Raw genomic sequence first — 25,318 nt, 5'->3', positions numbered from 1 at the left:
GATCATCATTGGTTGTCAAAACGCTATTGTTCTCAGTATGCGAATCGACCGAACAAAAGGGAAAACGAAACCAAAACAAATCAATGTGGTTTTGGTTTTTTCCCCATGGAGGAACGGAGGAGCATTCCGAAACGGAATTTGTTTAAGAGGATCCGAAAAACCGTGAGTATAAACATCTCCCCTCAATTCGCGAATTGAGAATGCTGAACCGCTTCGCATGCCTCGCCCTCGGTAACGCCTTCGTAAACGCATCAGCTAGCTGATCCTCGGTCGAGATATGTCGCAAAGAAAGCTGACCGCTTCCTATGGTCTCTCTGATGAACGCGTACTTGACATTCAAGCGTTTTATCGGCTGATGGGATCGCGCCTCCTCCAGGTACTGGGTACATGGAATGATGTCCTCCATCAAGGTAAAAGGAATGCTGACCAATTGACCACACCCAGTTCACCCAAGAAGTTTGCTAACCACAAACCTTCCTCTACCGCATGGCACAACGCTCTATTCTCAGCTTCGGTCGATAAGAGACTGACCGTTTGCTGACGTTTCGTTGACCACGAAATTAGATTCCCGAAGATCATGTATGCATATCCTGATATAGATCTTCGATCATCGGAATGGTTAGCGAAATACGCGTCCGCTTATCCAATTAGTGGATCCGGGTTCGCATTTCTGCGTAATACCAACGCCGAATCGGTCGTATCTCGAAGGTATCGCAGAACACGCTTCAGGCCTTGGCAGTGCCTATCTGCCGGGCTGGCCTGGTATTTGCTGAGTGCGCTAACCGCAGCACAGATATCTGGTCTCGACGATGTCGCCATATACTGCAAACAACCGATCAACTCCCTGAACGGCTGCTCGGGATTTTCTCACCATCGTTCAACTTCGTCCAGCGAACGTTGGTGTCAAGCGGTGTGCCTACGGGCTTACAATCGGTCATACCAAATCGCTGCAGAACCTTCTCGACGTACTCTGATTGCGAAATCTCGATTGTACTCCTCTGGATGTCTCGCTTGATGGTCATTCCTAAGAAAGTCTTGACCTCCAACAGATCCTTTATTTGGAACAGCCTTCCAAGCTCGGTTTTTATCCAGATAACCTCGGATACATCTTTTCCGGAAATCAGGATGTCATCCACGTAAAGAATGAGGATGAGTCCTCGCTTGCGGTATGGGTAAACGCAGCTGTCACTCTTCAACGGAATGAAATCAAGTTTTCGTATCTCGTCATCGGATCGCTAATTCAAGGCACGGCTCGCTTGTTTCGAGCCGTACAGGCTTTTCTGCAGCCAAATGACCTTCGATTTGCCGATTTCGTCATTTGACAAATGCATGAAGATAACCTCTTCTAAATTCCCTTTGAGAATTGCAGTTTTGACGTCCATCTGATGAACGACCATGTACTGTTCGTTTGCCAAGGTAAACACGAACGCTCTCCATTTTGGTCACCGGAGCATGGATTTCCCATTAGTGTAGTACCGGTCTTTAAGAAACACTCTTTTGTGACCAATCGAGCCTTGTAGCGACCATCATCTTCAACTGTAAATACCCATTTGGACAAAATAGGGTTTCTGTGACCTTGGGGCAAGCTAACCACTTCCCAAGTTTAATTTTCCTTCAGAGCTGCCATTTCTTCCTCGATGGCCGTTCTTCCAGGAGTCCCAGTTGTCCCGGCGTTTCAGCTCAGTAAGTTTTTGAGATAGCTCCTCATGAATAACTGCGGCTACGTTAGCAACGTACCGCTGAGTAGCTCCTTGAGTTCGCTGACTTCGTCTCATCGCCGCGCCGGTTCGGGATTGACGGAATCTTGTTCATCATCGTCATCTTCTGGAAACTCCGTACTGCTCTCGTAGTCGCTTTCTTCTTGGTCTCCCACAATCACACTGTTGACCACAGCGTGATCGGGATCAGCAGACTGCTCGTATCCGTTATTTGCATAACCCACGAATACCAGGCGCTTTGATTTGGAATCGAGCTTCTGCCGCTTTCCTTTCGGGATCTGTGCGTTCACGTGGCACCTGAAAATACGCAGATTTTTTGGCTTTGGCCTCCGACCGAACCACATTTCATACGGAGTCTTGTTAACCACAAGTCCTCGAGTTGGTGACCGGTTCGTCGAGTACGCAGCGCACATGGCCTTCGGTTGCTTGCTGCCATGGATCATTGCCCTTGCCTTCTTCATCAGGATTCGTTTGGCTCGTTTGCTAACGCCTTTCTGCTGCGGAGTATGTGGGATGCCCTTTTAAGATTTGACTAAAATGTCCATGGCCTCTTTCGCATATATGTAGTACCCCAATTATGCGATTGAGAACGGCATTATTGACGGTCATAATAATCTCGTCAAGCGCCTCGGAATCATCGTTTTGCCTTTTTCGGAGGGCTAGAACTCGATGTTCCTCCTCAGCCGGCTCCTTTCTCGGAACGGCGCACCAAAGTGGACCGGAAGTTCGTACCAAAGTGTGGATCAAATTTTTGGCGACTAATCTGCGTCCAATCCTCCACTTCCAAGATGCTCCTCCCGGTCGTCGAAAATAAAATCACGCATGCTAGCCGCAGCGTGATTGTTGACGGCACCGAGAGTACCCCAGGCTCGGTCATTGGCTGCGTCGAGTAGAACCTTCTCGGGAACGGACCATTCCCTGGCTACCTTGGCTACAGGCTCCTCGGCTGACCTCTGCGACGACGATGGATCCAAACTTGTTAACAACAAGTTAAATGATTTGTAAACTTAAAAGTATCTCTCTCACACTAACTCTTTGCTCCAAACCAGACAAATCTGGGCCCATAACTTGTTGAAGTATGAGTTGTGGAGAGTGGTCATATCACCTCTTGTCTTACAACTCCGATTTTCTACCTTCCCGTGGTGCTAGCTGGGATGCGAGCAACCTTTGCGGAGATCGGCTACCCAACCTCGGTGGATGCTTTGGTCGCATGCAGACCGAGAGAGTGGGCTCCGTACGCGTCTGTTCTCCATGTCAGGGGCGGCGTGCGGAGTGCAACAATGTCCTGGTTATTCTGTAAAATTATAAGAGACACAGGTTTTTATAAAATAAAAATACACGACAATGTATGAAAATAATCAGATTCTAAAATTTTTAATTAAATGAAACTAAAATATTTCCAGGGAAACTGAAATTTTGCTTAAACATCTGTAAGGAATCGAATTACCGCGCGCCATCGCTGATAAGTGTACTTACTGTCTTCAATTATGTTGACCGTTTTTTCGTCGAAATTCTGTTCCCATTCGTCCTTGTGCTGTTTACACTGAAGATCGCTCACTCGCGAACAAGTGGAAAGCGTAGTTTCCCCTGGAAAACGTTTTTCCGACACTAAAATTTCCGCAACATTTTCCGTTGTTTTTATTGTGTTTTGCTTCGCACGGTGTACGAAAGCGGTACGTTATTCGGCCAGGTTATTCAATGCAAATTGTGTTATCGTCTATCGCTGCTAAAATTTCGTGCTTGCTAAGACTTTTGGAATTTGTTCGAATTTGCTTAGTGTCGACGTTATGGCCAACACAAAGAAGAAAAAGCAGTGTGGAGAGTGCCAATTGATGATTAACGACCTAGAGCCGATTGGGTGTGGTTTTTGCGACAATTTTTCCCACATTAGTCAGCAGTGTTGTGGATTCAATATCTGTTTCAACAGGGAGCTGTTTACGCAGGCTAAGGTAATTTTTATTTGTACTCCTTGCCGTACGGAACTCAACGGCCGAAGCATTCGCCGTTATATCGATGATCTCTGTTTAACGGTTGGTAATCCGACTGCAAAAAGCGACTACCCGCGGGAATCACGGAATATTGCAGGTTTCTTCAACGATTACTGGAACAAATTCCGTTGACCTTAGTGACCTTTCAGTCCCGTTTATCATACATCCACCCCCGACAAACAAGTTCTGGCTGTATTTAGCTGGTCTTCAGCCCCACGAACGCAGACGTTGAAACAATAGTTTCTCGCTGCCTGGACTCAACCATGCCGGAAGAGATGAAACGATTGCTTCCCAAAGGCGTAGACGGCTCCACTAGGAGATATGTTTCATTCAAAATCGGACTGGACCCAGTGCACAAAAATGTCGCCTTGAGTCCTATGACCTGGCCTTCTGGAATACTCTTTCGTGAATTTGTGGACCAGTCAAAAAAACTACAACCGGCGGCCGGCGCTTCACCGGTTCTGAGAGGATCAGACACTACATGTTGGGTTTCTACACTGGGCGTGCCTCAAGTAGGTCATTTAAGACCACTAATTTACGTGATATATATTAATGACGTACTCTCGCTCCTTGACCAGGCTTCCGAAAAGTACAGCTTTGCTATGACAGCTGTTTCCTTGCCAAACAAACTGTCTCGGTTTTCCTTACCACTCGGTTCGCTGCTGTACCGTCGGTAACGAATCGTAATGCTTCGGCTACATAGCACACGTGCAAGAACCCAGGCTGTATCTGAACAATCTGCTCAAAGCATGCGTTGCCTAAAGTGTTGTGCTTTAAGCTGTAGCGAATCCAACCGACAGTTCGGTTTTCATCCCTTCATGCCTCCTGTTTCGAAAATAATTTCATCCTCGACTGCAGGGCGTGACAGTTTGGGCAGGACTGTCACGGGTGACTGTCGTGCCCATACCGTACCCATGCCTGATCGTATGCGCTGCTGCTCGGTTTCGAATAGATCGAACGAGCCATCTATTCGCACCGAGCAGCAGCATACGATCGGCACGTAACTCGATATGTGGTGCCGGTGCAGGTTAGGCGAAAAGGGGTGGGGAGGGAAGGGTGATTGGGGTGATCACCACCCGCAGTAGCTTCAAGCAAAAGGAAAATACGTTCGTTCGAAATCAACTCAGCCCGAGCGAATCTCGGCTACAGTCGGACGGAGTAAGTACACAGCAAAAAATCAATGATGCAATTTTACATCGAATACGCTGCAAATTTTTGGACCATCGCTTTCTACGCAAAAATAAGTTTGGTTTTTAAATTTACATCGCTAGATGTAAAATTAAAATCACTGAAGAAAAGGGAATATTTTATATTCACATTTATTTTTTATTTCTTGTTTTCTAAATTCGTGTCCCTTTGAATGAAAAATACCGACTTGAACATCATTCTCTTTTTTTATTTAGACAAGGGAATGAACAGATACAATGAGCATCATTTTCTATACATTCTGTTTCTTCTTTTTTTATTCTTCTTTAAAAAAACAATATTTTCAGTAAAAACTGTAGCCTGATCATTTTATCCTGCGGAGAAACTAGCGACAGTGGCTGGCTGCCTCACGGTAACGATGCATTTGCGGATGGTTGAGACGACGTTGGCCACTCCGTCGAGATAGCTTTTTCCAAGGCCGCTTCTGCTCTCGCCGGCAGAGGTAAGACCTTGCAACTCACGGACTTTTAAATGGCCCTCTGGGCACCACCGGCGCACTCGAATGCAAAAGATCCAGAAGTCCTGCTTGGCCTTGTAGGAGAGACGAAAGACTTAGTCCGAGGAAATTGGTTTCGTTTCCGGTCGAATTTAGTCATCTTGCTGTGCTGTCTTCGTCTTGTCTGTTTCTTCTTAAATTTATGATGAAATATAAGAGAACTGTAGTAAGAAAATAATAAAAAGCGGAATAACTTTGGAGTACCTTTCTAAGCAAAGCAATTTTCGAAAACTTTTTAGAAACACGGCTGAATTCATTGCGGCAGCTGGATGGAATGCCAGTTTTTTTTATTTTGTTTTTGTTATGTTGGTGTGAAGCTGACAGGTCAGCTGAGCAAATTTTATATCGAAGCGATGTAATTTCAAGCGCGGCGATGTTAAATAAACATCGAATTACACTGAAAATAAAATCTTTCTTATGGCTTTTAATTTTAAATGCTATTTGATGCAAATTTATGTTAGAAAAAACTTATGGTTCCAAATGTTCACATCGTTTATGCAATTACGTTGCATGTAAATTTATTTATTTTTTTCTGTGTAGTACTGTCATGCGAAATTCAACGCATTGAAAACTGTCACGAAGATTTTCCCAAAACTGTCACGAAGCTTAAAAAAATTTCATACCCACGAACAAACTCTCGCATGAGGTAAAACAGTACTTTTCGGAAGCCTGTCCTGGACTGCAAAAAACCTGCCAAAAACGGCCAAGAGGACATCAATTTTCTGCAGCAGCAGTTCAATGTGTTTGCTCAATGGTGTGATCTTAATTGCCTGCCCCTGAATCGCAGTAAATGCTCGGTCGTATCATTTCCTCGTAAGCGGCACCCTCTTTATGCGGAGTACGCTTTCAGAGACGGAATCATTTCTCGGGTGGACTACATCAACGATCTGAGCGTTATTCTCGATCAACGGCTGGAGTTTAAGACTCACACAAACTACATCGTCGACAAAGCATCCAGAGACCTTGGATTCTTATTTCGCATGGCCAAAGACTTCTAAGACGTGTATTGCCTGAAAAGTCTTTACTGCTGTATAGTTCGTTCCATCCTAGAGTATGCTTCATCTGTTTGGTGCCCTTTCTACCAGAATGGGGCTAAACGAATCGAGGCTATCCAGCGTCGCTTCATGCGGTATGCCCTACGTCATCTGAACTGACAAGACCCGTTCCGTTGACCAAGTTATGAGAATCGCTGCCGCCTCATAGACCTAGATATGCTTCAAGCTCGCAGAAACGCTACGCGCGCTCTAGTTGTTGCTGATCTCTTAACGTCCAGAGTTGACTGTCCCGTTTTGCTGGAGGCGTCTCCGAGGATTGAGAAACCAGCTTTTGCAGCTCTATGTTCCTATTCATCTCAACAACTACGGAGCGAGCAGCGCATTTATCGGCATATTGATAACGTTCAATCGCTTTTCTGAGCATTTCGACTTCGATGTTTCGAGGAACGTGTTCCGGAGAAATTTTTTAACTGTTTCAAGAACTGTATAGTTCTGTGTTAATTTTTATCTTGTATTGTAATTACTATTAAGCTATCATTAGGATCTACATATGATCCGTTGATTTATTCTAATAAACAATAGTCGAAGGGTGTACACGGACGATATTTTTTTTCGAACAATTGGCCTCAGCCATAACCTCAAATTTCGATTTGCTGGCCTCATCAGTGATGCTAGGTGGCTTCCTAAAATCAGTATTTGCTTGTTTCATACTTATTATAATATTTCTGAATTGATTATATTTTTTAACTATCAACAGGTCAACAGGTAATCGTTTGAATTCATTACGGGGCGTCCTTGAATGGATGAAGATAAGCTATCTTATGCTAATGAATTTTCAAGATAAATTCAAAGCATCTGAAATATATTTTCATTTGGTAGATTAAATATTTCTAACTTCTAAACGATTGAAAAATCATTCACTGCTACAAACAAGTCAAATAAAGAAAGCTCAGTCTTGGCTTTGGCTTGGCAGTTGGCTTTGATAATTATTTTTCAATCCAAAATCTAAGGTCATTATTGTATCCAAATACCTCGTACCGGTACCACGTGCTTTCAGCAATAGAAGGTACAAAAAACACCCACCAAAATTTCCTTTTTCAAACCTGTAATGCTCAGCAAGCTTTGATTTGCTTTCCAGTACACGTGAGCTCTGGAAAGTCGTTTCTAATGCCGGCCCATACATGGTGATAGTGAAAATAACCCGCCAAGGGGAAAAGGTCGTTTAACAAAATGGGTGCCATGACTTTTGGTTTGTGGGAATAAAAACGAAAGTTGTATGGGAAGGTCCCTTTCCCTAGGTGGGAGGGGCTCAAAACTATTACAAAAACCTTACCCTGGTCCAACTACATCTCTGTACCGAATTTCAAGCCGATCGGTCAAGCGGTATGGATTTGTATAAGGTGCATACAAACAAACAAACAAACATTTACAGTCCAACTCATCTTTATATATTAGAAAGAAAGATGCCTATATTTATCCCTTTGTCGAAATATCAGTATGAAGTGCCTCCCCTCCGTAACACATTCGTATAAGATTTTCTAACCAAAATCCACAAAGCGTAACAAGCTGTTATACCATATCCCTTCTAAACCCAATACGTAACATTTGAATAATTCCTAATCATTCTTCTTAGTAGGCGCATATATCATGCTATCTCTCCAAAGTCTAAAATGTTAAAACATGAAACAGAAGCTTCATTTTAAAATAAAGTTAAAGATTTGCTTAAACTAAAATGATTAATTTCCTGAAGAAACTCGACTCCACAAGCACAAGTACACTCAACAAGTGCTTCGGTCATGGATCAAGATAATTGGCTAAGAATTTAATGATACGATCCGTATCATTGCTCCCACGAAACCAATAAATTCAACACTTTATCTCAATAATTTCATAATTAACCGTTTCATGGAGGGGAAAATTGCATTAAGCCCCATTATACACCAATAGACGCGAAATCAGAAGCAGAACGTTCGTTGAGTGCATTAATTCATTGACCAAGCGCTCGGTTGTTCGTTCTGTCCGTCTCTGCCGCCGGTTTGAGGTGGTTCGCTGCCATTGATCGACCCTTGAGGACTCGGATTTGCCAACCTGCTAAATGCACGGTTGTAAAGAACTTTTTTTTTCTTGCTCTCTCATCAGCCCGTAGGTACTCAGTAGCTAGAAGAGGCCGAAAGACATATGGCCCAGTGGCAGTCATTAAATGCACATCCTTAATTGCAGCTGCGCTTCTATAAGGCATGATTATAAATATTACACCAACCCAACAGCTTCCAGCAACGATTCATGGAGACGAGAGCACTTAGCGTCGTTGTTATATCATGGACGATGACGTTTTTGATAAGAACGCCGAGGTTGGTTGGATTTTGGGAAGCGACGCTGGTTGAGTGGTTTGAGCATTTTTTCGATAGATCAGAGAAATCTTCCGCTAGAGCTTTTAAAAAAAACCTACTAAAAAGATTTTTCATATGAGTAAATTTGGGTTTGAAATGAAATTTTTGAAATGAACTATATTTAAGACTCATGCTATGCTATGCCGCAATTCGCAAGGTTGATCGGAAGTTCCCTTACATATATGTATGTTTGTGTGCACCCGTTGATAAATGTCGTCGACATTCGTCTGAGAACAGCAGCAGCTCTGGTTAAGCTTAATGAATATCTTGTGAAGCTTATTTGCTTAATGGAGGGGTTGTAATGTCTACTCTTGTCTCGATCTTTATCACCTTTGTCGTCATTTGTTATACACCAAGGGCCACCACACTGGCTCGCTGACTGACTGACTGGCAGAATTGTATGGGCCCTGGCCTCCAAGATATGGTATTTAAGCTGCTATCACATCATATCGCAGGTTGTCACTCATATGTCTATGTGATTACTGCTGCTGCTTGCTGAGTGAATTGCCGGGGGCCACGATTCGATAATTAAAAGTTGATGATGAGCTTTTCATTAGGGCAATCTCATTAAGAAACTAGAATACTCCTGCGAAAAATCTTAATCAACCTTGATAAATATGACTTTTACAAGTTCTAATGGGATGACAAACTTCATAAGAAATCATTGAGAATCTCGATTTGAGATATTTAATTCTTTCTGTGAAAATCATTATTTGAATCTACAGAATAATTCTAAGGATTTGATACAAAAGCTTTGCTATAACACTCAACTCTTTAATACATAGTGTTGTTTTAAAACATCATTAGTTAAAATCCAAATAACTTGAAAACACGTGATTATTTATATAAGTTCTATATTTTCAAACAAATCAAGAGATTGAAGAAAATTACCGGTGTCTTTTTTCATTACAATATTCTAATGTTTGTGCAAGATATCGAAGAAAAAAAACAGAAAATTGCATTTTTTTTAATAAGCGATTGCAAAGTTGCTGCTATTTTTTCAGACATGAAATTTCAAAGAAAAATTAATTTCATTTAATCACGAACATCTTCCTTCGCCAAAAGAACAATGAACCGCATTAAAATAAATTAAGAATTTTCTAAAATTATATTTTTTTAAATTGATTTTAACATAACTTTAATAAATATCAAAGTAACGGCTTCAAACCTGTTCAGATGGGGTTTTCGATATAAAATGGTACTATTTCACTGGATCAATAATTGCTATTCTCAATAAAAAAAAAGTAAATCAGTATAAATTAAAAACAACAATTTTTTTTTGCCCGGTTTTATCCGGGTTTGCCTGGGTATTTAATACACAATTTGGGGACAGTCCGACCCGGCTTGGCTGCCCAGATTTCAATGAAAAATGCCCGGATTCCACCCAGATTTATTGATTTTACATGGCAAATCAAACATTAAAACTAATTGTTTTACAAATTTTTTTTTCTTTATACCTCCAAATTGATACTTTATTAGCAAGTTTTTTTTAAATAATCGTAATAGGTTTTTTGGAAGCCTTAAATGCGATTTAAAATCGAAAAACCAATTAAATTTTTTTTTCACATATAATATAATTTTCACATAAAACGCATATCCATCAATTGTAATTGGATTTGTAAAACACAAAATAAATTAATAATTGGATCGAACATCAAGACTGAAATAAAAAAAATCAGGACAAATACTTTAATTTTAAAACAAAAAAAAAAATCTAAAATCATATCACCTTTCACAATTTTGGTAAACAGTATTTTTTACTAATTTAATTTGCCTTTTATTTTTCACAAAATGTTAACTGATGATTTGGTGAAATTGCATGTAAGAAGTATTTCAATAGTTTCATTTCTCGATCAAATAAATTTCAACTTTTATTTATGACAATTTTAGAATTAATTTGAATACCATTTCTTTCACGGGTCTAAAAATTTAACAAAGGTTCCAAAAACGTAATTCCCAAAAATTAGGGAAAATCGAATAAATGTTGATGTTTAATCATAAAAATTGCCGTATTTTATTTATTTTTCGATTGAATCGACGATCAGCAAATCAAAAGCAGCAACTAAAAAAGATCCTTTGAGTTGTTAGCATTCTCCTCTTTTATTTTAAAAATCTTTAACCATATCAGCGACGCCTTTCATAACAGATTCCATTCGAAAGATTTTTTGTCAATTTTTTTTAAGAATACACATTTTAATACTTTCAGGTATTGTATAAACATTAGAATTAATCAAATTGATATGTCCTAGAACACATTGTCATCCAAAGTTTTTGCTTCTTAGTTCAACCCAAAATAAACTTACAAAATCAAATCAATAAATAGATCGTAAATATACGAAAAAAAATACCTGTCTGTGATTGTGACTTACAGACACAAAAACTTGCTTAACAACTCTGTGAATCTACAGATATTTGTCCTCAACCCGTTTATAATTTGGTTTCTTAAGTTCTTCAAAGCCGTTTCGTTGTTGAGCATTTAACGTACTCGTTATCATTTCAATTCTACGCTGTTCCGTAATTTGTGAAAATGTAAATTTAAAAAGGACCCAATCGACCCCTTCAGCCCTTCCAACGCCTCCCAAATTTCAAAGTAGAACTCACCGCCCCCTAGAAGCTTTCAACGCCCCAAGGGGGCGGTTGGGACCACTTTTAAAACCACTGATCTAGAAGATTACCTAAATAAGACCATGATAGCATTTTTTGTCATTGGAACCAAAACTCGCTCCCGCGGCCTAGATGGTATCGTTCAAGTCTTCTAAGTCAGAGGTCATGAGATCGAATTTCTATCACGGCATACATAGTACTCTTTCGATGTGCTGGTGGATTTAGCACACAAAATCAATGTAAAATACGGCTGGATCAAAGCAATCGAAAGATTCCTTTTAATTCAACCACGGTAAATGAAAAGTTCAGATACCGCTATTTCGATAGCAAATTACGATCTTCTTCAGTGAGTTGCTATCGAAATACCGGTATCTGAACTTTTCATTTACCGTGGTTGAATTAAAAGGAATCTTTCGAAGGCTTTGATTCAGTTGAACCATTCAACCAAGTAGGCTCACAATACAACAGAATTGATTGTAAATAAGATCATGATATTTCTGGTTTTTTTTTGTTTTGTCAAGATCATCCGAACCGTAACTGGCCCACCCGTGTAAACCAGAAACCAAGTTTCATACACCCACAAATCAAAATCTACTCGAACAATAAAGTTCCTTGGAGGTGGAATTATCGGCATAAGATTCTAAGCCGGACTGGCACTAACAAGCTCTTTCATCGCTGGCATCGAGCTCCCAGCACAACCGCATAGCATTATATCTGGAAGGAACCAAATAAAATATATCCCATATTCCAAAACAAGACAAAGCAAGATGGAAACAATCAGCCAATTATGTGGAATTATGTTTCGAACGTTGTATGTGTATGTAGCATTATAAAAAAATATTCTTTGTTTCCAACAGACAGCAAAAAACTACCAACCAAGATGAGCTGTAAGCTCGAGTCACTGATATTTTTTTTTGAGATAAATAATGCAATAGGAAGGAAATCCGATTAAATGTTTTTCATGTTCGCTTGAATGTATTTCGTAAACTACATCCTATTGCTTTGGAGGACAGTTTTGGTACAGAGATTTGCTAAATAGGCATTGGATTTTTGCAACCTCTTCTATGGGAGTAGATTTTTGCCCAGTCTCTTTTCATAAAAAAGCAAGTTAAACATAAACAACAGGTTTATAAACCTTTAATTCTTTTTCATTCTTCTTCTGAAATTGTAAACGAAATCAATGAAAATATGGCAAAGCTGGAACAATTTTTCAGCGATTTCCATAATTTGGATCACAAATAAAGGTGTGAATATGGCATAAGTATAACAATTTGCAAGTGATTTCTTAAATTTTGATACACATTTGGATTGTATGATTTATTGTAATGAAGGCTTTTCTATTTTTCATATGACGCAACTCCAAGTATTTTCGGGTGATTTTTCATAAGATTTGACATAGCAAAATTACATAGTAAATCGTTTCCATCATGTTAACGAAACGAGAATGTCCAAAGTAAACCTTCAGACTAAAAAGTGCCCGTACTTTTTGGAAATACTCACAACTTTTTTTTATATAGTAGTAAAACGAATAAACCAAACAACTAATACCTTCTTCAGAATCTTGGCAACCAGATTGGAGTGAAAAAAATACAAGACTTGCTCAAAAAACCTCCTTAGACTTCATACATGTTTGTCAGAAGGTGCAACATTTATTCGACAATGCTTGGTACTTAAACTCTAAACAGGATTTTCTTTGCCAACCCCTAAATTTTTACAACGAAGCCACTTCACTATCACCATCTACTCAAGGAGAGTCAGTAAAAAATACAGCAAAAAAAGTCTTCAAAAAATGTTTCGGCCTTTTTCATGAAAAATACCAAACGTGTGACACTGGATGGAACCCTTTGGGGTTCTTTGAGTGTAACTTCAAGATCAATGCTTCTAGCCAATGAACACTGAATCCTCCGTGACGTACTAAAGCCATGCACAATGAACAAGTAAGGTTCAAATGGATTCATAGTTTCAGGTTTCAGGCTTAGAGCTAGACGAATTCCGAAAAACCGACCATTGTCATCTGTAAAAAGTAGTTTTTTTTCGCTTTTGGGACTTTTAGGGTCAAGAATACTCGTCTTTCAAACTCACAGGTCTATACCTAAAAAATATTTCCAAATTCTCAGCTTCAAAATGAGCTGCCGGAGATGACCCAAAAACGGCACAGCCATAGGTTTGTAACGTCATTTACGAAAGCAGTGCCAACGAACATCGTCGAAGGCATTTGTAACTGACTGAAAGAGTGTATTGAAGTCGTGGGAGGCAAGTTTGAGACATACTTGATTTTTTTTTATGTTGTTGCCAAGGTTTCATAGAATGTCACAAGTTGTTCAGGAGATTCGGTTTGACTAATAAGTTAGCAGGGTAGCGGTTTTGAAGCCTTTTTAAAAAGTAAGGTGGATAAGGACATAATGGCCACCTTAAGGAGGGCACTTATTTAACCATATAAAAAAAATATGTGAGTTACAGCACTATTTCGTGTTCAGATACTAAAGAAGTCTATCTGACTGAAAGTTCAAAAAGAAGGTCAAATCGGTTATAAGCAAATTTTTAAATTATTTGTCGAAAATTGTAAATCGCTCACTGTAGGGGCATAATGAGAATCCCCTCCTGAGGCAGTAAGAGCACATTTATTCGGGGCACGATGAGCATTTCTGCCGTAGAAGCCAATAGCAAATTCAACCCGATGAAGTCAACTCATTTATAGGGCTACAGCTTCATCTGACGATTTAACCTAGGGTTGCCATTCGTCCCGCAAAAGCGGGACATGTCCCGCTTTTTTGTTGAATGTCCCGTTGTCCCGCTTTTCTCCCAAAATGTCCCGCTTTTTTCTTGGAAAACTTTTACAAAGTTTACTGAAATAAACTGGAAAGAATCAAACTTTAGCCTCAATTTCAATTCATTGGTTCAACACAGAAAACCTTTCAAAAACGTCTTTTTTTTTTAAAAAAAAAGCAGCATTTTCCGTAGTAAGACTATTCTGAACAACTCTAAAGTAACAATAAGATTCTGATTCAGTTAAGCGCTTGGAGCATGTCAACCGATGCAATGAAAATAACGTTGATATAAATAAATATTGTTTAAGTTGGTTGCAAATGATTAAAGATTTAAATTTTTCGACAGAATCTAAGTTAAATTACTTTTTAATCTTAGATAACCTTTTTCGACTCAAGTGTCCGAAGTATACAATGATGAATGTTTTCTTGAGTTTTAGAAATTTTTAAAACAAATTTGAAATACATATATTTGTAACTACGCGAAGGTTTTTTTTCGCGATATAAAATTCGCCATTTAAATGCAAGACTCGAAATATTTACCCTTGAAAAACATGTAAAACATGCAAAAAACCGTGTAAACAGAAGTCATTTAATAAAAACTGAGCAAAATCAATACGAGTACAGAAAAACCTTAGTGTACTTTCTATAGATATTCTTATAGATAACTTTGACAGATGGTATACGTTTAAGTTAGGCTTTACAATAAAGCATTTTTTATGAGTTTCCTAAATGTCCCGCTTTTTTCGGCTGTGTCCCGCTTTTTTGTGAAATGTCCCGCTTTTTTCTGAAAGTATCTGGTAAGCCTAAATTTAACCTAGAGGTAAAGTGTCGGAGAGGTAACTCAGAGGACTGGAGTTTGATTCGTGGTCGTGGCGATTTTTTTTAACATATTGAAGTTCCGACCTGGAATATAATTTCAGGAATCGTTTTTTTTTCTTGTTCATTTCTGAAACGGTATTGAAACTCGTAAACAGATCCAAAACTGAATTTTGCAGATACTGAATAACTATTCAGAATCCAGATTCCATTCATAAATAAGCTGCAATGATCAAGATAACTACACCGTTGAGGAATTCAAATGGCACGGGATCGCAGATTAGGAATTTTGATTGTTATTTCTATTTCAAAATTTCGAATTTGAAACCATGGTCAAAACTGACGCTTAAGGAAAAAAACATCTGCAGAACTCTTATTATGGAATTATTTTTAATAAAAAATATTTGCGGATAAAGAAGCATGTATGTAGATAATTTTCTCGAAAAAAGAAATTCAAGGAGTTCATTTTTTCATGAATTATTTAAACTAAATTAATATTGCCGTGTTGCCAAGAGTCAAGTTTCTAACTAAAATGTTGAATTTGGATCGAGATATCAAAATTTCAATACATTAATTTTACTGTTGAAAATTCGATTTATTTTCGATCCTAGTAAAGATCTATGAATTCTTTGAAGAGTTCGATAGATTTTGCTTATTTGATTTGAGCACAGAAAAGGGTTTTTTTTTATAGAAATTAACGGCATTATCATAAAAACTTATTGCAAGTTCAAATCAAATAAGTTAAATTGATCAGCTTTAAGAGCAAGATTTAAACCATCGATGGAAGTAAATTTCCTAATTTTTTACTAAGGGATTCCATATACACATATATGCATTTCAGGATGTATTTTCAAAAGTTTTCATTAATCCAGAAAACTATTAATATAAAATCACTTATTAATTAATAAGAAATAAAAACTATAAGTAACTGGCTGACCCAGTTCTTTTCATTCTCAAGCCAATTCATGACTTTTAATGAACTTTCACGAAAGGAACGAATATGGCATTTCCCTTATAAATGGATTTTCGCATCTTATTTAAATGATCATAGATCATTTATTCACAGATTTTTAACCGATTTGAATTCTTAAAACTTTGGGACTATAAAATTCTTGTTAAAAAATTTCAGTATCGGGATAATTTGATTGATTAATTTGAACTTCAGTGACTTCGCTTGTTTTTGGAAAAGTTTCACCTATTTGCAGTTTTTTCAGAAAATTAAAAACTTTAAATAACCTTCAATATAAAAAAACATTTTAAAGTTGACGCATTCAGTGTAGTTTTGGTTTTTTAAATGAATATTCGTAAAAATACAGGATCATTTTGAGCTGTGACTTTTTTTTTTTAAATGGATAGGTTCCAACTCAAAAATCATCTTTTAATGAGAAATTTCATTTAAAAACATTTTTTTAAATTACAAAATTACTTGGAAGTGATTTAATTGGTGTAATATTTCATGTTCAAAATTCAAAAAAATTATCACATTTAATATATCAAAACTTTCTCCATCCCCCTTTTTGAAAGTAAAGTTATTTTGTTAATGCAGAGAATCTTCTATTAAATCAATTCTGGACAATGAACCAAGTTTTATGAAAAATACATATAAATTATTCTTGATGATTTTTAGCAACATTTATTTACTTTGAAAAAAGATGTGAAAAAAATGTGAGGAATCTTCTAATTGAATGAGTTATCTTATTTCACCAAAACTTGCCAGTTCAATCGATCATCTCATAATTATCAATGATAATTTCTAGTAAATTATTCCAGTTTTGTCGAATGTTTGGTTATTTTATATGAAAGCTCCACTTTACAAAAACGGTAAATGCCTTGTACTATTTATTATCATCATTTGTAATGTTTCAATTAAGATGTGTTTAAAATTTAATCAAAACGGTTTGAAAATTCTTAAGTTCCGTTACATTTTATATGGATTTATTACAGGACCCTCCTCCCATTTTAACAATGGCAGAGGGTTTCAATAAAACATCTTAACATCTGAATAAGTTAAAACTTGCCCAAAAATACAATAAATCATTCATGATGTATAAATTTATAGAAGATTTCATGGAAAGTGCTTATAAATTCTATGGTTTGGACCAAATTTTATGATAATTGAGTTTTGGAGCCTCTCCATGAAGTCGGAGTGGTTTGAAAGTATTATAGAAACCATCTCCGACCCCACAAACGTTCATCTACCAATTTTCACATTGATCGGATCAGTTGATTTCTAATCAGACAAACGGACAAACATTCATTTTTATATAAAGATTTAGATGATAGCTGATTTTGTATGGATTCTCTCAAAAACAGAAAACGCCTCATAATATTTTAATTCATCTTATTACTTTGAAACTTAGATCTGGGTCAAATTTGATCAATGTAGTTTTAAAATTGTTTGAGTTCTATCACTTTTTATATGGATTATACAGGCCCCGTTGTCATATACCAAGTTTCACTCTGGTTGGTTTCGAGTTTTCGAGTCTATAAGGAACAGACAGACAGACATACAAACATTCATTTTTATTTATATAGATAGATTAAGGTTGCCAGATTGCCCGGTTTTATCCGGGTTTGCCCGGATATTTAATACTAAATTTAAGAACAGTCCGGCCCGGCCCGGTTGCCCGGATTTCATTGAAGAATGCCCGGATTTATTCACTTATTTGGCAAATTCAACCGAAAAACGACTCCAAAACGAAATTTTTTGAGCAAGTTTTATAAAAATAACCATGAAAGGTTTTTTGAAAGCTTAAAATATGGTTCAAAATCTATCGATAAGTTTTGATGAAAAAATATTTTTTTAATTTTTTTTTCTTGATTTTTATTGAGGAATTTCCGAATTTTGAAAAAAATTTGCCCGGATATTGCACGGATTTTTGGTCGTCAATTTGCCCTGATCGAATGCCCTGATTTTGCCAGGTTTTAATATAAAAATTGCCCGGTTTGTCCGGCCCGGATACTTGCTGAAAAAATTCTGGCAAACTTAAGATAGATAGATATGTTTTTTTATACCACCCCCCACGCCCTCTCATGAGGCCGTTCTACCTACGGCTACGGTGATGGGTTTGGATTATGTCCACGTGGGAACGCTTACCTCATAAATATTTACGAAATGTGAACAAATATTCAAACGTTTTTATTACTTTTGAAGCTACATTAAATTTTAAATTTCTATTCTAATACACAATAATGTCCACTTGAGCTTTAAATTTTTGTTCATATATCTTAAACAAACTGAAGCAGCATTCCTATTTTATCTACTTTTCAGTTTGAACTATATTAGACTTAAATTCTGAAATTAAGATATGGTTGAAAAATCATGCAACTCAGGGAACATGTGTCATCTCCTTCCTCTGTTGAGAGAGCACTAAAAAGCAATAAGATACCACTTGGTGGCAATATATGAATATGTTTATTTATAAATTAGAAAAAAAATATATCAGTAAATGTTCATCAGTTTTTCAAAGTCAATCACTCCGATAGTAAAAAGTAAAAATGAAATGTTTTCTTACAGGAATTTAGACTGTAGATTAAGAAAAAAAAACTAGGTTTCGAATCTGGACGGGGACGTGAACATCCAAGAAGGGGGAAGGGATTTTCCAAATGTCCACGCTTGTCGACAGAGGAGCTCAAAAATCTAAAAAAAAACCCTCACCTCAAATATCTAATTGAAGTGTTTTTTCACAAGACAATATCGAAAATCTGCCTCCCATAAGATTAATTTGTTTGATTATTAGTCATTTGGATATGATGGAAATTTTTGAGATAAAGTATTCATAGTTCAATAACGAATGAATTCGAAAAATGTGTTTTAAAAAGGTAGATTTGAGAAAGAAGTTGTTCAAATGCCTAGAAAAAGGTTTGAGATGTAGATAATACAGGTTATTATAACAATTCACCTTTGCATTATCGTAAAATATATCCACTCGATTAGGGTAGTGTTGATTCAATGTTTTGGAATATTGTCAATTGCCGTCACTCTATTGAACTACATTCAGATTCAAACTCAAATAATTCGAAAATATCTCTACAAAAAAGAACAGCTCTTTAGTACCATCAAAGATTACTCCAGATCATGTTTTGCTCGTGGATCAAATAAGACAACAAACAGTTAAGTAACATCAATGATCTTACACATAAAAAAAAAAAACAAACTTAAATTGTGTTCATCGTACTCACCACCAAGATCCAGTAATGGGCATAATCAATATCAGATAAATGGAAACCAGCACAATACGCATGTTGCAATTTTGATCGAACTTATCGGGGGGCGGAAGTCGTTGTCGTATTTGTTTTTCGAAAAACGCAAAGCGATAGCCCCCGGCTGTTTGCCACTCCGGCGCTTTATTATGTTGTCAATTAGCGAGCTGGTCGATAAAGGAAAATATCGGCTAAGTCGTGGTGGGCCCTTGAATGAGGGGGGTTGAGGAGGATTGTGTTGAATCTCGGCGTGATGGCCACCCGGAACAGGATGAACGAGTACAAAACCGGAGATGGAGGGAAGGAAAGTTGGGGCAGATCACTTTCACGAGCACTTGCACTGCAGTTGGACTGGGTCACTTGGGAGTTTTCACTTGGTGCACTTTTCTTTTGATTTTTATTGAATTTTAATTAAGTCGTGATACGTTTGGTTCTTTTTTCTTCTGCCGTCTTTCGATATCATTACGGGGTACGTGTAAGTATTATGCTCATGGCTGTGGCTTTGGAAGCGTCACTTGCTTTTAAGTCATCAATTATGAGGCGAAGTCCGAAAAGCCCTGGGGCGGATATCACACGCACAGCTCCTGATGCCTGTTTTGTGTATCGGCTCTGGGGTCTCAGAAATCGGGCCCCAACCGTTCAATGAGAGGGTCCTACCCGGTTCACCCGGCAGCCGTTGACCTTAATTATGATTGTGGCCCACCGCCACAGATCGGCGCAGCACTTGGACGTTGTCCAGGAATAATTATTCACTTTGAAAGTCATTTTCGGTGAAAAGGAAGACATTAATTTTTGGCTGTCTGAATCCAGGATTTCGGACACTTGCGTGCCAGCAGATTTTCTGTCCGCCTCGTTCTTTGCCAGTGTCCCAGGGAAGGGACTTCCGATGAAGACCTCCACTTGCGATCGATGAAGAAAGACCACCGCGACGATTCCGCGCGCAGATTTCACTTGACCTCGTTCAACGCCACCGATTCGCGCGAGGCGGAAAAACTTTCACGCCTAGGCGTAGGTCACTTATTTACTGGGTTGCAAATCCGGCACACCGGGATCCCGGAACACGGCACGATTTCTTTCATTTGGCCAACCCGGCCGAGCACACTTCCCGAACTAAATACTAATTATCTTCTCGGATTTTATCTGCCAGAGACCGCGATGCGGCTTATTTTCATTCGGCGTGCGCGCGCGTCTCTCAGCTCAACAACAGCCAGCAGCAGCAGCAGCGCCAGGAAATTCAGAAACACACACAATCTCGCGCCGGCCGCCGAACGATCGACCAAAACCAAACCATCCGGCCCGTCGTCTTTTTCGAGTTTAACGCGCCGCCGCTTCTCGAGAACGAAAACTTCTCATCCACCTACCATCTCATCCATACGATATGGCCGACCGAATTTGGCTTTCTGTAGCAGCCAGACGCGCGGGCAGATTTTTCAGGCTTCATCTGTGGGGTTGCAAAAGGTTTTTTTTTGCAACCACGGCGTTTCCTACACTACATTATCCGACGGCTTCTGGGCCGTCCCGGGACAAGACAGAAATGGTGGGTTCCGTACCCTCTGATTTGCGTTTGGAGGCGCGGAAACGTCGTCGTTGGCTGTGCGCAGGTGGTGAATTTTCAAACACCTCGACAAAGCGCATCTGCGTCAATATGGAGATCCATACAAGCTTTCCAAATCGAATTGCCAAATCGGTTGCCTCGAATTAGGGTGCTATATTTTACTAGTTGATTTAGTAGTCATTTAATGATTGAAAATAAGCATCTTCGTTTGGCGGTGCGGATTTTGGAATTGAGCTTTTTCATAATATTGTTTATTACAAAAATACTTACAATGAATGTTGGGTCAAGTAATAGTAATCTTAGCAACAACCAAATTTTTGAAACTTTCAAAGATTATTATACAAAAGTTATAAACACATGTGAATTTGCATTATTAAAATCAAAATATTTTTACCTTCACTTAAGCATTTTGCTGTTTATGACTTGATCGTTTTATGAATATTTTAGTCATTTACAGGTAAAAATAAACGTTGGGGAAATAAGGATGGACAACTAAAGAGGAGGCGAATTTTGGCAAACAAAACAGCCATAATATGTGAGATGCAGTATAGTTTTATGTTGAGACATTTAAAACTTTAATTCCTATCTAGGCTGAAATCAAAATAGTAGATGGGCAATAACGTGTGTGTCTAAAGCTGAAAATCAGTCATTGCAGGGGTGAAATGAGAATTCCTCCTCCAATCCCCTGGGGTGGAATACGCCGCAGCCCGTGGCGTAGAGGATAGCCTTCAAGTCTTCTAAGCCAGCGGGCATGAGATCGAATGGCGGTCATGGCATACATAGTACACTTTCTGTGGGTTGTAGGTGGTAGCATTTGTAAGTTGCTAGCCACCATATCCTCGAAAGATGTACACTTAGAGTTAAGAAAAAGGAATCTCTTCGAGGAAACATCAAGTTTCATTGAGATCCTGTATGTGTTTGTGTTCGTTTTTAAACATGTTTTCAAAAATAAACGATCCATGCGTAAATAAGCATTTGGGCGAAATTTGAAGTCAACTCAACAGGAAGGATAAGGTTAATGATTAATACGTCCAAGACGAAGTATATGCTGGCCGGCGGATCCGAAACCGACCAAACCCGCTTGTCCAGTAAAAACAAGGTCACGATCTACGGCAACGAGCTGGAGATAGTCGATGACTTTGTCTATCTCGGCTCACTGGTGACCGCAGACAATGACACCAGCCGTGAGATCCGGAGGCGAATTATCAGCGGAAAACGTGCCTACTATGGACTCCACAAGCAACTGCGTTCGAGAAGACTTAGTCCTCGCACAATGAGTAACCTGTATATGACGCTCATTAGACCGGTTGTCCTCTAGGGACACAAGACGTGGAGTTAAGAGCCATCTATAGCGGCATGCTGGAGAACGGAATGTGGAGGCGAAGGATGAACCACGAACTCACGATTCTTCGGCGAACCTAGTATCCAGAAAGTGGTGAAGGCAGGCCGGATACGCTGGGAAGGACATGATGTGAGAATGCCGAACAATTGTCCTTCAAAAAAGATGTTCGCTGCCAATCTGGTAGGAACAAGATGAGCAAGGGCGCAAAAAGAGAGGTGATTAGAGCAAGTGGAGCGTGATCTGGCGAATGATGGATACCCGAGAAGTTGGAGAACGATTGCTATGAACCGAGTGTAATGGAGAAATATTGTTCATCAGATTATCTCAACTCAATAGCAACTTAGGAGCTATAGTTTGGCGTATTTCAGCTGATAAGTTGGCATAGTGGTAAGATTACGAGGGATAACGCACAGAACTGGAGTTCAAATCTTAGACAATTCAATTTTTGTTTCATTTTTCACTTATGATCGGCGAGTCACATCACCCATCAAATGTACACACACTTAAACAGGACAGGGTAGTCAAACATTATGATTCAGGTGTTTTACTTGGCGGACCATGCAATTCGCCATATAGCACAACAAGCAAAACAATCGATCATGTGAATTAATTTAAAAAAAACATCTCACACCGACCCAGAATCGAAAAAAAATCCTTCAAATTAACTCTCCCTAACTTTACCACTAGGGTAAATCGTCAGTTGAGTAGACTTTTGCTGCTGGATTCAACGGCATAGGATGTCCATCGTGCCCCGCTTAACGGTGCTCTGTTCACCCCTAACCAACAAGTTAATTCTCCAAAACCCAAAGACTCATTAATAACATTTTTCCTTGCTCTTCTCTTGGCTCGTTTGATTGTTGCTTCTTATTTGAAGCTTTCATCTAATTCCGTTTTATTATTCTTGTCATCACGCTCAGACTGTCAAGCAGTCCTCTCAACTCACATGATGTTCTTATCAAAACGCATAAGCTTGCTAATGCGTTTTCAGGCTGTCCTCCCAATCCATTTCAGTTTTTCCAAACTGTCATCTCAAATTTTTCAAATGATTTTTTTAAACCTGAAAATATCATATCATCCTCAACAATCTGTCTTCCTGACCCACCGTATGGTGGTTTATTTTGCATTGTTTTCCAAGCTTTTCTCTCAACCCGCTTGAACACCAAGCTGTCCTCCCATCTCGCATTTTGTACTTTCAAGCAGTCCTCTCAACTTGCTTGAAATGCACAAATTCAATGTTAAGTGCTCAAGCTTTCAAGCTGTTTAAAATGCACACACCCATTGTTAAACGGTCCTCTGAACTCGCTTCTTTCCATTTATAGCTATCTTCTCTACCTGCTTGAAATGCACATAAGCATTCTTTTCTATCGACTGGCTGATTTTTTTTTCTTCATCCGCCTTTTTTTTTAAATCCAGTATCTTCTCTAAACGCACTTTTAAAAACATCCGTTTCTTCTCGCACTCGAAGTTAATATCAACAAAACTAATTAGATTTGGAGGACCAATAAGGAGAGTGTTTAGAAGGTTCACTTTACAAATTTTCGTTGGATTTGGAGGATCAACATGAAAAGTGTTATGTAGGATACTCTACGAATTGACGTTGGATCGGGAGGACCAACATGAAGAGTGCTCTGTAGGTCAACATGAAAAGTGTTCTGATGGTTCATTTTATGAATTTACGTTGAATCGGGAGGACCAACATGAAGATTAATCTGTAGGTTAACTTTACCAGGGAGAATTAACACGAAGAGTGTTCTGAAGGTTACTTTACGAATTTAAGCTGGATCGGGAGGACCAAAATATTCAGAAGGTTCACTTCACGAATTAACGTGAGATTGGGAGGAGCAACATGAAGAGTGTTCTCAAGGTTCACTTTACGAATTATCGTTGGATTGGGAGAACCAACATGGAGAGTGTTCTGATGGCTGACTTTGCGAATTTACGTTGGATTGGAAGGACCTTCAAAAAGAGTGTTCTGATGCTTCCCTTTACGATTTTACGTTGGATCGGGAGGACCAACATGAAAAGTGCTCTGATGGTTGTTTTTACGAATTTACGTTGGTTTGGGAGGACAACATGAAGGTTGGTTTTACGAATTTACGGTGGTTCGGGAAGACCAACATGAAAACTGTTCTGATGGTTCACTTTACGATTTTACGTTGGATCGGGAGGACCAACATGAAGTGTGTTTTGAAAGCTCATTATAAGAATTATCGTTGGATTGAGAGAACCAACATGAAAAGTGTTCTGAAGGTTCACTCTACGAATCTACATTGGATCGGAAGGACCAACATGAAGAGTTTTTGGAATGTTCACTTTAAAAATTTACGTTGGATCGGGAGGACCAGCATGAAGAGTGTTCCGAGGGTTCATTTCACGAATTATCGTTAGATTGGGAGGGCCAACATAGAGAATGTCTGAATATTCACTTTATGAATTTACATTGAATCGGGAGGGCCAACATGAAGAGTGTCCTGATGGTTCACTTTACGAATTATAGTTTGATTGGGAGGACCAACTTGAGCAGTGGTTTTTAAGTTCATTTTAACTTTACAATGGGATCTCGAGGTCTTCGTTTAGAGTTTTCTTAAAATTCATTTAATTGAAATTTGCAAACATTGAAACAGGTTGTTCGATGAAAACGAATGAATGATGAGAACAGCATGATCGCATCAGGAGTTCCAAGTCGTTTCAGTACATCTCGTCCAAGAGTGCAATTTTGAGTACGTACGAGAGTTCATTAAAGCAAAGAGATAATCTTTAATGGAAGCTCAGATAAATCAACTTGAGTGTTCTCAATGATGAAGGTGAGCTCAATAGCCAATAAGCTCTATTCAACATATAAAAACATAAAGAAGGCGATAAAATATAACTATCTCTTAAAAGTAGACTAGTTTTGAGAAGAAATGCTGGCTTGTTAACAATAAAGGCATTTGAGAGCGGACATTTGGAAAGTACCTACAGGCCAGGAAGGTGAGGAGCTCGAATGCTTGTTAATATGTTCATTCATAATATCGTTGGAATTTTCGATTACAATTTGATAATAATTTTTAATTTTTCATCTTACAAATTGTTGCGATTTTAGGTACGCTGACGTAATTACACCGCTAGAATCGGTGGTGTAATTCTAGTAAGTTTATTTAAATTAATTACTGAACTATCGCATCATTTTACTCAAAATCCAGTGTTATGTTGGATTTAAGTCTAAGAAAATCTGAGAGATTGCAAATTTACAAAAAG

At 38.6% G+C, this 25,318-nt stretch overlaps 1 protein-coding gene across 1 annotated transcript in view; it reads right to left on the bottom strand.

Moving 5' to 3' along the window:
- Positions 1-20,444, bottom strand: part of LOC129748635 (protein Wnt-6) — an 84,815-nt gene extending 64,371 nt beyond the window's left edge. The window contains exon 1 of the mRNA XM_055743298.1: positions 19,164-20,444. Within this exon, the coding sequence (XP_055599273.1) occupies positions 19,164-19,225 (62 nt within the window). The 5' untranslated portion in view covers positions 19,226-20,444. The remainder of the gene's footprint in view (positions 1-19,163) is intronic.
- Positions 20,445-25,318: the final 4,874 nt, after the last annotated feature.

The sequence above is a fragment of the Uranotaenia lowii genome, chromosome 2 (genome assembly GCF_029784155.1).
Source record: "Uranotaenia lowii strain MFRU-FL chromosome 2, ASM2978415v1, whole genome shotgun sequence".
Taxonomy (NCBI): Eukaryota; Metazoa; Arthropoda; class Insecta; order Diptera; family Culicidae; genus Uranotaenia; species Uranotaenia lowii.
This window is presented reverse-complemented; position numbering and strand designations above follow the sequence as displayed.